Source organism: Ranitomeya imitator, chromosome 6, assembly GCF_032444005.1.
Source record: "Ranitomeya imitator isolate aRanImi1 chromosome 6, aRanImi1.pri, whole genome shotgun sequence".
NCBI lineage: Eukaryota > Metazoa > Chordata > Amphibia > Anura > Dendrobatidae > Ranitomeya > Ranitomeya imitator.
In genome coordinates, this window is record NC_091287.1 from 483,721,372 (window position 1) to 483,737,174 (window position 15,803).

At 47.1% G+C, this 15,803-nt stretch overlaps 1 protein-coding gene across 1 annotated transcript; it reads right to left on the minus strand.

Moving 5' to 3' along the window:
• Positions 1–9,989: 9,989 nt before the first annotated feature.
• Positions 9,990–15,688, minus strand: MRPL38 (mitochondrial ribosomal protein L38). Its single transcript, XM_069731597.1, has 9 exons — positions 15,562–15,688; positions 14,719–14,898; positions 13,303–13,440; positions 12,835–13,043; positions 12,684–12,756; positions 11,252–11,297; positions 11,008–11,166; positions 10,792–10,928; positions 9,990–10,557 (listed from the first exon to the last, which is right to left on the minus strand). Exons 1-9 carry the CDS (start codon positions 15,674–15,676, stop codon positions 10,421–10,423), a joined length of 1,194 nt encoding a protein of 397 aa, XP_069587698.1. The 5' UTR covers positions 15,677–15,688; the 3' UTR covers positions 9,990–10,420.
• Positions 15,689–15,803: the final 115 nt, after the last annotated feature.

Here is a 15,803-nt window from a genome sequence, read left to right on the forward strand (position 1 = left end):
ACCAATGACAATGCAGCTTTTATCCCTAACTGTGCTCCTGGAATATGCTGCGCTGTGGCTGCAATGGGCTGTGGTTGCTATGGGTTGCGGTTGCAATGGGCTGCGACTGCTATGGGCTGCGGTTGCTATGGGCTATGGCTGCTATGAGCTGCGGTTGCTATGGGCTGTGGTTGCAATGAACTGCGACTGCTATGGGCTGCGGATGCAATGGGCTGCGACTGCTATGGGCTATGGTTACTATGGGCTGCGACTGCTATGGGCTGCGGAAGCAATGGGCTGCGACTGCTATGGGCTGCGGTTGCTATGGCTGCTATGAGCTGCGGTTGCTATGAGCTGTGGTTGCAATGAACTGCGACTGCTATGGGCTGCGGATGCAATGGGCTGCGACTGCTATGGGCTACTGCTGCTATGGGCTGGGGCTGCTATGGGCTATGGTTACTATGGGCTGCGCCTGCTATGGGCTGCGGTTGCTATGGGCTGCAGTTGCAATGGGCTGCGACTGCTATGGGCAGCAGTTGCAATGGGCTGCGGTTGCTATGGGCTGCAGTTGCAATGGGCTACGGTTGCAATGGGCTGCGGTTGAAATGGGCTGTGGTTGCTATTGGCTACAGCTGCTATGGGCTGCGACTGCTATGGGCTGCGGTTGCTATGAGCTGCGACTGCTATGGGCTGCGGTTGCTATGAGCTGCGACTGCTATGGGCTGCGGTTGCTATGGGCTGCGGTTGCTATGGGCTGCAGTTGCTATGGGCTGTGATGAGCAGCTAATACTGCTTCACTTGTCACTGCTTTCATCGTTCCTCCCCATTCTGTGTGCGGGCGTATGGAGCTCAGGGGTCACACTATAAGACGATTCCACATTTTCCCAGGACATGTTGTCTATGTAGTAGATAGATGGTAGTGGGCAGGCGAAGGTGAACAGTGGGTGCAGGGAGCCTGCGGCTGCATAGTCTGCCACCTCCTAGCAATAATTGGGGGGTGGCAGTGGGGATTGTAAAATGATTCTGCGCAGCTTCCGGTACGGTACATCACATTTATTGCATTTTTTCCACAGATGATTATAAAGATTGAGCCGACACTGCCCTGGAGGCGTACAGAGCCATTGTAGTGTTGAGGGCCCTGCCGAGAGATGGAGAGATCTCTGCATTTTCCGAAACGCCAGGTGATCTTGTTACAATGCGTAGTGACAGTGCACTCTCTTGCTGGCTCATCAGAGCCGGTGAGGGAGCGCATTGTCACAGTCATATTGCCAAGATCCTGAGTCAACCAACACATACTCAGAGCAGTCCCTGAAACAGAGGTCACTGGTGTCAGTTCGTGTCAGGATGGATACAGAGGCTGCAGTAGTGACCTCAGCCTCAGCCCTGATGACGTTTCGTGTGAGTATGCCAGCATGCACATTGAGAAATAAACAGTTAAGATAAATGTAGTTTCGGAAATCAGAACGATTACGATCATGGGAAGAGCAAAATATAGCGCTATGTCAGTAATTTGCTGCAGCCCCAAATGAATGATGACCATTTGGGGCTGCTACCCATTACTGACCCAGCGCTACATTCCACCATCTTGTCATGAGCCCAATCCGTCTGATAAAAGTCTGATTGCTAATACTGAAATGTTACTTACAGCTCTGGCAAAAAATTAAGAGACCACCACATCAAAACCCTATCATGGGGAGCCTAATCTCCAGACCTGAACCCCATTGGAAACCTCTGGAATCAAGAGGATGATGGATAGTCACAAGCCATCAACAAAGAACTGCTTACATTTTTATGCGAGGAGCAGTGTGAAAGACTGGAGGAAAGCATGCCAAGACGCATGAAAGCTGTGATTAATAATCTTGGTTATTCCACAAAATATTGATTTCTGAACTCTTCCGGAGTTAAAGCATTAGTATTGTTGTTTCTATGATCATGAACTTGTTGTCTTTGCATTATTTGAGGTCTAAAAGCACTGGGTTGTTTTTTTTTTGACCATTTTTCTATGTCAGAAATAAATACAAAATTTATTGCTTGGAACTTTGGAGACTTGTTGTCAGAAGTTTATAGAATAAAAGAACAATTTACATTTTACTCATAAATATACCTATAAAGAGAAAAATCAAACTGAACATTTTGCAGTGGTCTCTTAATTTTTCCCAGAGCTGTATGTTGGATTGCACTTTTAACCCCTTTACCCCCAAGGGTGGTTTGCACGTTAATGACCAGGCCAATTTTTACAATTCTGACCACTGTCCCTTTGTGAGGTTATAACTCTGGAACGCTTCAACGGATCCCAGTGATTCTGACATTGTTTTCTTGAGACATATTGTACTTCATGACAATGGTAAAATTTATTTGATATTACCTGCGTTTATTTGTGAAAAAAACGGAAATATGGCGAAAATTTTGAAAATTTCGCAATTTTCCAACTTTGAATTTTTATGCAATTAAATCACAGAGATATGTCACACAAAATACTTAATAAGTAACATTTCCCACATGTCTACTTTACATCAGCACAATTTTGGAACCAAAATTTTTTTTGTTAGGGAGTTATAAGGGTTAAAAGTTGACCAGCAATTTCTCATTTCTACAACACCATTTTATTTTAGGGACCACATCTCATTTGAAGTCATTTTGAGGGGTCTATATGATAGAAAATACCCAAGTGTGACACCATTCTAAAAACTACACCCCTCAAGGTGCTCAAAACCATATTCAAGAAGTTTATTAACCCTTCTGGTGCTTCACAGGAATTTTTTGAATGTTTAAATAAAAATGAACATTTAACTTTTTTTCACAAAAAATTTAATTCAGCTCCAATTTGTTTAATTTTACCAAGGGTAACAGGAGAAAATAGACCCCAAACATTGTTGTACAATTTGTCCTGAGCACGACAATACCCCACATGTGGGGGTAAACCACTATTTGGGCGCATGGCAGAGCTCGGAAGCGAAGGAGCGCCATTTGACTTTTCAATGCAAACTTGACTGGAATTGAGATGGGACGCCATGTTTCGTTTGGAGAGCCCCTGATGAGCCTAAACATTGAACCCCCCCACAAGTGACACCATTTTGGAAAGTAGACCCCTTAAGGAACTTATCTAGATGTGTGGTGAGCACTTTGACCCACCAAGTGCTTCACAGAAGTTTATAATGTAGAACCGTAAAAATAAAAAATCATATTTTTTCACAAAAATTAACTTTCCGCCCCCAATCTTTTATTTTCCCAAGGGTAAGAGAAGAAATTGGACCCCAAAAGTTGTTGTACAATTTGTCCTGAGTAAGCTGATACCCCATATGTGGGGGTAAACCACTGTTTGGGCGGATGGGAGAGCTCGGAAGGGAAGGAGCGCCGTTTGACTTTTCAATGCAAAATTGACAGGAATTGAGATGGGACGCCATGTTGCGTTTGGAGAGCCACTGATGTGCCTAAACATTGAAACCCCCCACAAGTGACACCATTTTGGTAACTAGACCCAAGGAACTCATCTAGATGTGTTGTGAGAGCTTTGAACCCCCAAGTGTTTCACTACAGTTTGTAACGCAGAGCCGTGAAAATTGAAAAAAAAAATCTTTCCCCCAAAAATTATTTTTTAGCCCCCAGTTTTGTATTTTCCCGAGGGTAAGAGGAGAAATTTGACCCCAAAAGTTGTTGTCCAATTTGTCCTGAGTACGCTGATACCCCAGATGTTGGGGGGAACCACCGTTTGGGCGCATGGGAGGGCTCGGAAGGGAAGGAGCGCCATTTGGAATGCAGACTTAGATGGAATGGTCTGCAGGCGTCACATTGTGTTTGCAGAACCCCTAATGTACCTAAACAGTAGAAATCCCCCACAAGTGACCCCATATTGGAAACTAGACCCCCATGGAACTTATCTAGATGTGTTGTGAGAACTTTGAACCCCCAAGTGTTTCACTACAGTTTATAACGCAGAGCCGTGAAAATAAAAAATCTTTTTTTTTCCCACAAAAATTATTTTTTAGCCCCCAGTTTTGTATTTTCCCAAGGGTAACAGGAGAAATTGTACCCCAAAAGTTGTTGTCCTATTTGTCCTGAGTACGCTGATACCCCATATGTTGGGGTAAACCCCTGTTTGGGCACACGGGAGAGCTCGGAAGGGAAGGAGCACGGTTTTACTTTTTCAACGCAGAATTGAGATCGGACGCCATGTCGCGTTTGGAGAGCCCCTGATGTGCCTAAACAGTGGAAACCCCCCAATTATAACTGAAACCCTAATCCAAACACACCCCTAACCCTAATCCCAACAGTAACCCTAACCACACCTCTAACCCTGACACACACCTAACCCTAATCCCAACCCTATTCCCAACTGTAAATGTAATCTAAACCCTAACCGTAACTTTAGCCCCAACCCAAACTGTAGCCTTAACCCAAACTGTAGCCCTAGCCCTAACCCTAACTTTAGCCTCAACCCTAACTGTAGCCCTAACCCTAGCCCTAATGGAAATAAATACATTTTTTTAATTTTTCCCTAACTAAGGGGGTGATGAAGGGGGGTTTGGTTTACTTTTATAGCGGGTTTTTTAGCGGATTTTTATGATTGGCAGCCGTCACACACTGAAAGACGCTTTTTATTGCAAAAAATATTTTTTGCGTTACCACATTTTGAGAGCTATAATTTTTCCATATTTTGGTTCACAGAGTCATGTGAGGTCTTGTTTTTTGCGGGACGAGTTGACGTTTTTATTGGTAACATTTTCGGGCACGTTACATTTTTTGATCGCTTTTTATTCCGATTTTTGCGAGGCAGAATGACCAAAAACCAGCTATTCATGAATTTCTTTTGGGGGAGGCGTTTATACCGTTCCGCGTTTGGTAAAATTGATAAAGCAGTTTTATTCTTCGGGTCAGTACGATTACAGCGACACCTCATTTATATCATTTTTTTATGTTTTGGCGCTTTTATACGATAAAAACTATTTTATAGAAAAAATAATTATTTTTGCATCGCTTTATTCTCAGGACTATAACTTTTTTTTTTTTTTGCTGATGATGCTGTATGGTGGCTCGTTTTTTGCGGGACAAGATGACGCTTTCAGCGGTATCATGGTAATTTATATCTGTCTTTTTGATCGTGTGTTATTCCACTTTTTGTTCGGCGGTATGATAATAAAGCGTTGTTTTTTGCCTCGTTTTTTTTTTTTTTTTCTTACGGTGTTTACTGAAGGGGTTAACTAGTGGGCCAGTTTTATAGGTCGGGTCGTTACGGACGCGGCGATACTAAATATGTGTACTTTTATTGTTTTTTTTTTTATTTAGATAAAGAAATGTATTTAGGGGAATAATATATATATATTTTTTTTCATTACTTAGGAATATTTTTTTTTACACATTTTGAAAATTTTTGTTTTACTTTTTTACATTGTCCCAGGGGGGGACATCACAGATCAGTGATCTGACAGTGTGCACAGCACTCTGTCAGATCACTGATCTGACATGCAGCGCTGCAGCCTTCACAGTGCCTGCTCTGAGCAGGCTCTGTGAAGCCACCTCCCTCCCTGCAGGACCCGGATCCGCGGCCATCTTGGATCCGGGGCTGGAGGAAGCAGGGAGGGAGGTGAGACCCTCGCAGCAACGCGATCACATCGCGTTGCTGCGGGGGGCTCAGGGAAGCCCGCAGGGAGCCCCCTCCCTGCGGGAAGCTTCCCTATACCGCCGGCACATCGCGATCATCTTTGATCGCGGTGTGCCAGGGGTTAATGTGCCGGGGGCGGTCCGTGACCGCTCCTGGCACATAGTGCCGGATGTCAGCTGCGATAAACAGCTGACACCCGGCCGCGATCGGCGGCGCTCCCCCCGTGAGCGCCACCGATCGCGCTGGACGTACTATCCCGTCCGTGGTCATGGGGGCCCACCCCACCTCGACGGGATAGTACGTCCCATGTCAGAAAGGGGTTAATTATTATTATTTATTATTATAGCGCCATTTATTCCACGGCGCTTAACATATGAGGAGTATACATAATAAAAACAGGTACAATAATCTTGAACAATACAAGTCACAACTGGTACAGGAGGAGTGAGGACCCTGCCCACGAAGGCTCACAATCTACAAGGAATTGGTGAGAATACAGTAGGTGAGGGTAGAGCTGGTCGTGCAGCGGTTTGGTCAATCGGTGGTTACTGCAGGTTATAGGCTTGTCGGAAGAGGTGGGTCTTCAGGTTCTTTTTGAAGGTTTTGATGGTAGGCGAGAGTCTGATGTGTTGTGGTAGAGGGTTCCAGAGTAGGGGTGATGCGTGAGAGAAATCTTGTATGTGATTGTGGGAAGAGGAGATAAGAGGGGAGTAGAGAAAGAGATCTTGTGAGGATCGGAGGTTGCGTGTAGGTAAGTACTGGGAGATGAGGTCACAGATGTATGGAGGAGACAGGTTGTGGATGGCTTTGTACGTCATCGTTAGGGTTTTGTACTGGAGTCTCTGGGTAATGGGGAGCCAGTGAAGGGATTGACAGAGAGGAGAGACCGGGGATTAGCGGGGGGACAGGTGGATTAGTCGGGCAGCTGAGTTTAGAATAGATTGGAGGGGTGCAAAAGTGTTAGAGGGGAGGCCACAGAGCAGGAGGTTATAGTAGTCGAGGCAAGAGATGATGAGGGCATGGACTAGGGTTTTTGCAGATTCTTGGTTTAAGAATGTACGGATCCGTGAAATATTTTTGAGTTGAAGGCGGCAGGAAGTGGAAAGGGCTTGGATATGTGGTTTGAAGGAGAGATCAATGTCAAGGATTACCCCAAGACAGCGAGCTTGTGGGACTGGGGAGAGTGGGCAGCCGTTTACTGTAATGGATAGGTTCGTAAGGGGGGTCGCGTGAGATGGGGGAAAGATGATGAATTCTGTTTTGTCCATGTTAAGTTTCAGAAATCTAGCGAAGGATGAAATAGCGGATAGACATTGGATTCTGGTTAGTAGGGTGGTGATATCTGGTCCAGAGATGTAGATCTGTGTGTCATCAGCATAGAGGTGATACTGAAAGCCGTGAGATTCTATGAGCTGTCCCAGGCCAAAGGTGTAAATGGAGAAGAGCAGGGGCCCTAGAACTGAACCTTGCAGGACTACGACAGATAGGGGGCGAGGTGAGGAGGTGGTGTGTGAGTGGGAGAGGCTGAATGTTCGGTCAGTTAGGTATGACGAGATCCAGGATAGGGCCAAGTCTGTGATGCCAAGGGATGAGAGGGTCTGTAAGAATAGGGAATGGTCCATTGTGTCAAAGGCAGAGGACAGGTCCAGGAGGAGGAGGAGGACAGAGTAGTGTCGCTTGCTCTTGGCGGTTAATAAGTCATTGGTGACCTTAGTTAGGGCAGTTTCAGTGGAGTGGTGTGACCAGAAGCCTGATTGTAAGCGGTCAAAAAGGGAGCAGGAAGAAAGATAGATGGGAGGACAGTTCAAGATGAACGTGTTGTTTCAGTTGTTTTGAGGCATAGGGGAGAAGTGATATAGGGCGATAGCTAGATACAGAGGATGGGTCAAGAGAGGGCTTTTTGAGGATAGGTGTGATGGAGGCATGTTTAAAGCTTGAGGGGAAAACAGTTGTGATAGGTTGAAGAGATGGGTTAGGATGAAGACTGTGGTGAGGTTTGGGATGAAGTGGGATGGGATCTGGTCAAGTGCACAGGTGGTGAGATGCGATCTTGAGAGTGGAGAGTAGATCTTCTGTAATAGTGGAGAAGTTGGTTTTGGAGGTGGAGGGCTGGGAAGTTAGGAGGAAGGGCTCTGGGGGTTGTCGACTAAAACTGTCTCTGATGTTCTCAATCTTCTGCTTGAAAAATGAGGCAAAGTCTTCAGCTGAGATGAGTGGGGAGGGAGGAGGTGCTGGGGGATGGAGGAGAGAGTTGAAGGTGTTGAATAACTGTTTAGGGTTGTGAGACAGGGAGGATATGAGAGATGAGAAGTAGGTTTGTTTAGCTGTGGCGAGTCTGGCCTTGAAAGTAGTGAGGGACTGTTTGAATGCGATGAAGTGCTCGTTGGAGTGGGATCTTTTCCATCTCCGCTCAGCAGCCCTGGAAGCTCGCCTCAGTTCTTTGGTCAGGCTGGTGTGCCAGGGCTGTCTGTTGATTTTGCGAGCTTTGGTATGTGTGAGAGGGGCAAGAGATTCCAAAGCTGCAGCTATTGTGGTGTTATATAGAGCGGCAGCATCATCCGCATTGTGTAAGGAACTTATTTCTGTGAGAGGAAGGAAGGATTCAGAGAATGAATGTAGGTCAAGGTGTTTAAGATTTCTGCGAGGGTGTGAAAGTTTGTGGGGTGGGGATTGTAGACAAGGAGTGAAGAGGGAAGAGAATGTGAGTAGATTGTGGTCAGAAAGAGGAAGAGGTGAGTTAGAGAAGTTACACAGGGAGCAGAGGCGGGTGAAGATGAGGTCCAATGTGTGACCATCTTTGTGAGTGGCTGCAGAAGACCATTGAGTGAGGCCGAAGGAGGAAGTGAGAGATAGAAGCTTAGTCGCAGCTGAGAGGGAAGTGTCAATGGGGATGTTGAAGTCGCCCATGATGATAGTGGGGATGTCCGCAGAAAGAAAATGAAGTAGCCAGGTGGTGAAGTGGTCAAAGAAGGTGGTGGATGGCCCTGGGGGGCGGTAAATGACAGCCAGTTGGAGGTTGGTGGGGGCATAGATGCACACAGAGTGCACCTCAAAGGAAGGGAGGGTAAGAGGGTGGCAGTGGGATTTGGGTGAAGGAGCAGGTACCTGACAGGAGAAAACTAACTCCTCCGCCATGTTTGCTGCTGGGGCGGGGTGTGTGGGAAAGGTGGAAGCCACCCTAATAGAGTGCAGCAGGAGAGCCTGTGTCAGAAGGTGTGAGCCAGGTTTCGGTGATGGCGAGGAAGGAAAGTTTGGTAGTAACAAAAAGATCGTGGATGTAGGAAAGCTTGTTGCAGACAGAGCGAGCGTTCCACAGAGCTCCTGTTAGTGGGACTGGGGAAGCGGGGGCTGGGCGAATGGGTATAAGGTTAGAGAGGTTACGGAAATTTGTGATAGAGCATGGATGGGAGGTAGAACTGACTGTGGGGATGTGGTGAGGAGGACCAGGATTTGGAGAGATATCACCAGCAGTGAGAAGGAGCAGAGAAAGTGTTAGCAGGTAGGAGCAGGAGAGGGCATGAGGGAGCTGTCTGTGCTTGGAGACAGAGGATTGTATGTTAAGGAACAGTTCTGAGGAGGAGGTGAGGGGGATGGGGAGGATTGAAGAGGAGATGTACACTTTACTAGGAGTAGGGATTCGGGGAGTTAGCAGAAAGTGAAGGATTATAGGGGTGAGAGTAACAACAAACAGAAACATTGTTTACAGTGACTGGCTAGTTACCTTCAGTTTAATAAAGCATTCTAGCATTTCTGCATACTTGAGAGTGCCGGATTCCCCTTTTTTCTTTGAATATATGGAGGGGTATCCTATCTGAGCCCACACCCACATGGAGTGACGTATATCTCGTTTCTAGTGTATTCTGTAGGGCCGTGCCTCAGGTTCTGCCATCTGTTAACATGCTACACCCAACTAAACTTATGACGTAAAAACGGATGGGTCTTTAGAAAAAAAAACAACAACATTTAAATGTTAGCAACTTTGTGTAAAGTGGAGAAGGTGTCCTCCACATTGTAAAAGAGCACACAATCTGGCTTAGCAAGTCCAAAAACCCAAGACTACATTAATGACTTGATTAACTGACACACAGCATTATATTATATATATATATATATATATATATATATATATATATATATATATATAAAAAAAAATCACAGGTCGAAAAACAATGTACGCCTTCCTCCCTAGCTGCAGCCTTTGTGATTCGCCCCCTCCGTCCACGCTTTCCCCCTCTAGCTGCAGCCTGTAATACCCCGATCCATGGGCTTTCCTCCTTATCCACACCTACATTCCTACCAACTGCACAACCATGGACTCTATCCAGGATCAGAGAAGAAGAAAAGCTTAGAGGGACCTAATGCAGAAAGTTAGTATGCACATACTGTATGTATACACATATGAGATCAAACACACGGGTCTATTTTTTATTACACAAACTCCGGTTGTAACCATTTTATGTCCTGGCAGCACAAAATCACTGATGGAGAGATGGCCTCCTCCTACTGCAGGGTTTCCCAAACTCCAGTCCTCCCAGCTCCATCACAGTTTTCAGAATTTGCTTAGCATTGCACAAGTGATAGATTAATTAGCAATGAATCAGAAACCGCCAAAGGTTCTCACCTGTGCAATACTAACAAAACTCCTGAATTCATGCTCTGTGGGGGGCTGCGAGGATCGGAGTTTAGGAAACACTGTTCTGCTGTGTCATTAGCACATGTCTCACACACAGACAGTCACAATGCACATCTTCATTCGCACAAGGCGTCTTTGTAGTTGATGAATGATGGCAGCACAGTGAGCCGAGCACGAGTAGAACGTCCGCTGACAGGTTATCATCTCCATCAGTAAATGCCATATGTTGGCTCATCAGAGTCCCGGTATCGGTCCAAGTATCTTAAAGGCTGACGGTGAGGAAATTTAACTTGTGGCGGATGATAAACTGGAGGGAACTGATGTTCAAAGATGGGTTCCTTCATATCTAGGAGGAGAGAAGTAAAGATCATCATTCAGTTACATGAACACATTTTAGGTAGTAATAAATGACTCGGTCTTTTGCTTTCCCAAATAATTGGAGTTGTGTCCAGCAGGAAAAAGGTTCCCTGTACTGACAGCAGGCTGATCACTCTCTACCGATACACTGTAACAACTCCAGCTGTGAGCAGGCAGAATGTGCTAGAAATGTTGGGATCGGGTCTATGTACAATGCACTCACTCAGTACATTGTGGAACACGTGGCTCACGCTGTCGTCCCATGCGCACTGGAAGAAGGCCAGCCCCGCCGGGGTCATCTTATCCTCATACTTTCTGTAGAAATCCAAAGTCTTAAATGTCCTCAACTTCAAGCTGTGGCTGTAAGAAATGTACAATGTAATATCTGCATCTAAATAAGACCGGGATCACAGAGGTTAAAACAAAATTAAGGTTTTACCAAGGGTTTGGGAGCAGCTCGCCCTTGAAATCAATGTGTCCTTCTTGCTTGAATAGGATGAATATGTATCTATGATATCCGGTGCCTTTGGCAGGGAATGCGGGGAAGTAGTGACATACTTCATCTCCAGAATATACCTGGTTACCAGGAATGTTACCGCTGCAGAAAACCAGAGACGCCGTGAGAATATATCCAGCCGAGCACAGTACGAGGAGCGCAACCAGGAGGACAGCGAGATACTCACACCAGCCAGTGCACATACTCCGAGTCTGTCGCCCTCAGGTGGCCATCTGGAAGGATAGCACAGACGTGCATGTGTCAGAAATCAGATACAAATCATTAAGCCAGCACTGGAGTATCAGAAAACGTATAAAGTAGCACAAAGATGTAGAAAAGTGATGTCTGGAAAGGTCAAGCACCCCCCCCCCCCTCCCAAAAAAAAAAAAAAAAAAACACAAACACAACCAAAAACAAAGAAATATGGTGGTTTGGGGATGGCGGATGATATCCACTAAACTTCAACTGTTTTCTAATGATCTGGAAGCTTATGTATATCCAACCCCCAAAATTACCATGCTAATGTGTAACAACAGCAATTAGTTGCTTTAAAGGGGCGGAGGCAGTAACAGCAGCAACAGATCTCACCACTGATTTCTATGCTGATGAAGCAAAAACACTGACAGCCTACCTGGTCTTTAGCTAGTATGTGACCAGTCAGTGGACATGTGCTTCATTTTATTTGCTTTAGAGCCGAGCCATCAGCAGTACGGCACGTGACCCATGCGGCCATCAGCAGTACGGCACGTGACCCATGTGGCCATCAGCAGTACGGCACGTGACCCATGCGGCCATCAGCAGTACGGCACGTGACCCATGCGGCCATCAGCAGTACGGCACGTGACCCATGCGGCCATCAGCAGTACGGCACGTGACCCATGCGGCCATCAGCAGTACGGCATGTGACCCATGTGGCCATCAGCAGTACGGCACGTGACCCATGTGGCCATCAGCAGAACGGAACGTGACCCATGTATCCATCAGCAGTACGGCACGTGACCCATGTGGCCATCAGCAGTACGGCACGTGACCCATGTGGCCATCAGCAGTACGGCACGTGACCCATGTGGCCATCAGCAGTACGGCACGTGACCCATGTGGCCATCAGCAGTACGGCACGTGACCCATGTGGCCATCAGCAGAACGGAACGTGACCCATGTATCCATCAGCAGTATGGCACGTCACCCATGTGGCTACTGATAGGTTGATGTGGGATTGAAGCTGAAGTTAGATTGGTTTGGAAAAATCATCATTTAAAGCAGATAAAAGGGTGTAAACCACCTCCGCTCCTACCTCTGCAGAGTGGAGCCGGATTACCCCTTTAATGGGGGACAGGTGCGCCCGGCAGGTATCAGTAGATGTGACAACACCTCACGAGCAGTAAGCAGAGGACTAACCTTTCAGATTCTGAATTTCATGCCTAATTTGTATTGAACATTATTTTAGACAATGGAAAATATCGACCCCAACCTAGGATAATAGATGTGACTGACAAGAAGTATTGAATCATGAAAATACTAGGATAAAAAACCCTGGACCTAAAATAGACTTTCAGAAAAGTGAGATTGGGGTGAAACAGAAAGTGGCATTTGATGACGCAGAGCTTTGTTCTACAAACCTGGATTTGTCAGTAGCAGGGTCCACAGAGAACCTTCCTCTGCCTGAAATGAAACTTCTGGGGCGCTGGCAGCCTGCAATGATGAAAGCACTGGTCAGGTATGTCCCTATGTTAGGAGTCTAGTCCTAGAGTGCGACATACAGATGCCAACCTCTGCAGGGGTAACCACGTTCCCATAATACACAGGCATCACTGCGTCCTCTCCTGTGCTGTACTGGACTCGTAATGTGACCCTGGGAACAAATGTGGCTTCCCCAAAGAGATCCTTGTACACCCCATAATGCTCTGCCACCCTCTGTATGTGAGCGGGGCCACATGAACTTTCCCACTCGGACCGAACTTCATCCAGGGGAATCAGCACTAGGATAAAACAGACAAATTCAATTACTCTAAAAAAAAAAATAAAAAAAAAACAATATCCAGCTGACAACCATGAAAGTACAGCCATGTTCACTGGATGAGCTGCATGATCTGGATGGTTCAGGAGAATGTCCCCACGCTGCACGTTCACTAGGAGAAAACACCGTGCATTACAGGAGCTGCGTATGGGATGTAACCAACTCCTATTCCCACTCCGCAAACAAAATCTAAAAAAGGAAATCGGAAAGAAGGGTCATACATGTGCGCTGACGCGAGGCTTTCTCCAGCTCCGGGTTTTTGTGGTTTGCTTTAAGCACTTCCCTCTGAGCCTTTACTCTTTTTTTCATAGATGAGGACACATAGGGGAAGCCGATGTCAACCTTCTGCAAGCCGTCATCTAGGAGACAGAGAAAAACTGGATCTTACTGCAACCATGGGAAATCAAAGAGAAAATTCAACAGGATTAAAAGGGGGTTACCCAAGTAGAGTGACTGCAGACTGTGTGTGTGATGTGCACACTGTCACGATTCCACATTATTCCCTGTGCGACCACATGTATGCCACTTGTTGCCTGGTGTGGATCTCACTGTCCTCTGCTAGAACACTGAGAAGAGGATGAAGAGTGTCTAGATGCCCACAAGTGTGTGGTTAGGTAACTCCCCCGGACAGGGATTACAGGGGAATAGCAACAGCGTGCGACTTATGGCTTTAGGGCAGCACAGTGGCTCGGTGGTTAGTATTGTTACTTTGCAGCGCTGGGGTCCTGGGTCGAAATCCCACCAAGGACAACATCTGCAAGAAATTTGTACGTTCTCCCCATGTTTGTGTGGGTTTCCTCCGGGTTCTCTGGTTTCCTCCCACATTCCAAAGACCATACTGATAGGGAATGTAGATTGTGAGCCCCAATGAGGACAGTGATGTCTGATGGAGCTACAGAGGTAAGCATAATGAATCCAGTCCGCCTTGGCAGTCATGTTGCCGTGGCTGGCAGGACTAAGGAAGCTCCCTCCAATTGCTTCAACCATAATCAGCACTGACTGTTGTTCTAACCAGGAGACACAGCCGGTACTGGAGTTTTCCCATCATGGCCGTGAGTTTGGTTCTCAATCGCACCCACATTCCAGCTCCTGATCAGAGACGAAGTACAAACAATGGGCAGCACGGTGGCTCAGTGGATATCACAGCAGCCTTGCGGTGCTGGAGTCCTGGGTTCAAATCCCACCAACGACAACATCTGCAAGGAGTTTGTATGTTCTCCCTGTGTTTGCGTGGGTTTCCTCCGGGTACTCCGGTTTCCTCCACATTCCAAAGACATACTGATAGGGAACCTAGATTGTGAGCCCCATCGGGGACAGTGATGATAATGTGTGCAAACTGTAAAGCGCTGCGGAATATGTTAGCGCTATATAAAAATAAAGATTATTATTATTACAAACAGCATCCTGTAAGAACCACCTACATGCTGCCACTGTACATTCAGATAATTTTCCATGAAGGGATTAAAATCGTTCTTGGAAGCCACAGGATTACACAATGTCGCAGTATCCATACAGACATATATGTGCACACGGACAGATCCGGGCCCCGCGGTGACCGTCTGCCATAGGTGGAATACACAGCACACGTGTGACCAAAGCCCTAGAGGCGGCTCTTACAGAACGGAGGGGGACACTACCTGCGACCGGGTACAGGAACTGTCTGTACGTCCTCCACCAGTTTGTCTTCGTGCTCTCCTTGTCGGCGTACCGGTAATACTTCCTGAAGCAGCGATACTTCTTCAAAGAGTCCAAATCCTTATCCCGAAACTCGTCATTGGGAAGTGGGCCCAGAGGAGCGGCTCGCCGGCACAGAGCGGCTGTGGAGAGGAGGGAACAACGTCACATTCTGTACAGAGAACCATCTGCAGAGGACACTCAGCACATAATGATGAGCAGCAGCCACCACGGACTGGCTGCAGCGGTCACACGACACATAGTCACGCGAGCAGCAGGAGGAGACATCTCTGGACCAGCACCGATGCAGGACACACTGGCCGATGTGATGTGTACATACATGAAGAAGCGCTTCAGGGGGCTTCTATAGGAAGTATTGGGGGTGCACTATTCTAAATGTGGAAAATGCCTTTAAAGGGATTGTCCTGGACCGAGATACTGATAGACGGTCAGCATCACAGCAGCCTGACACCCGGCTCCGTTCATACACACCGGTATCTCAGCCCTGGACAATCCCTTTAAGACACGTTCCCATTACTTTTGAACATTGGGGGAAATGTAGTAACGAAAAGACCAGAAAACTGTATGAAAGGACATGGCGACCTGCGCCGGCGGGAGGGTTAAGGCTGCGTTCACACACAGCAGCAGTGTGCGGTTATCATCGGCGCAGTTCTCACAGGCCGGCCTCGTCACATCTGCCCCGCTGCTTTTGGCGGAGCTCCATGAGGGAGAGGAGGCCCCTGACGCGGACTGCGGCTGCTCTTCGGTCTCCCGTGCAGCTCTCCCGCCATTTATCGCCGCCTTACCGGCTGTACTCAGAGTCCTCCCCGTCACCGGCCACACTGACATCCTGGCCAAGGGCGCCGCCATGTTTCCTGTGTCAGTACAGCCAGACGGAGCAGGCGGAGACACAGCGTGCATGGAACCAATCACTGCGGGGCTGTTAGATAAAACAACCAATAGAAATCCGGTGGTCACGTCATGTGATTATTTCCTAACCAATCAATCTGCAGCTCATGAAAGGAAAGACAGAGAGCACATTGTCCAA

What these genes read in the sequence shown, in the direction of transcription:
- MRPL38 (XM_069731597.1), bottom strand. Translation starts at nt 15,676, where the DNA reads ATGCACGCTGTGTCTCCGCCTGCTCCGTCTGGCTGTACTGACACAGGA. An exon ending in GAGGACTCTGAGTACAGCCG is followed by an intron (nt 14,899 to 15,561) that starts GTAAGGCGGCGA and finishes TCCTCTCCACAG; the next exon opens with CCGCTCTGTGCCGGCGAGCC. An exon ending in GAGCTGCTCCCAAACCCTTG is followed by an intron (nt 10,929 to 11,007) that starts GTAAAACCTTAA and finishes CATTTCTTACAG; the next exon opens with CCACAGCTTGAAGTTGAGGA.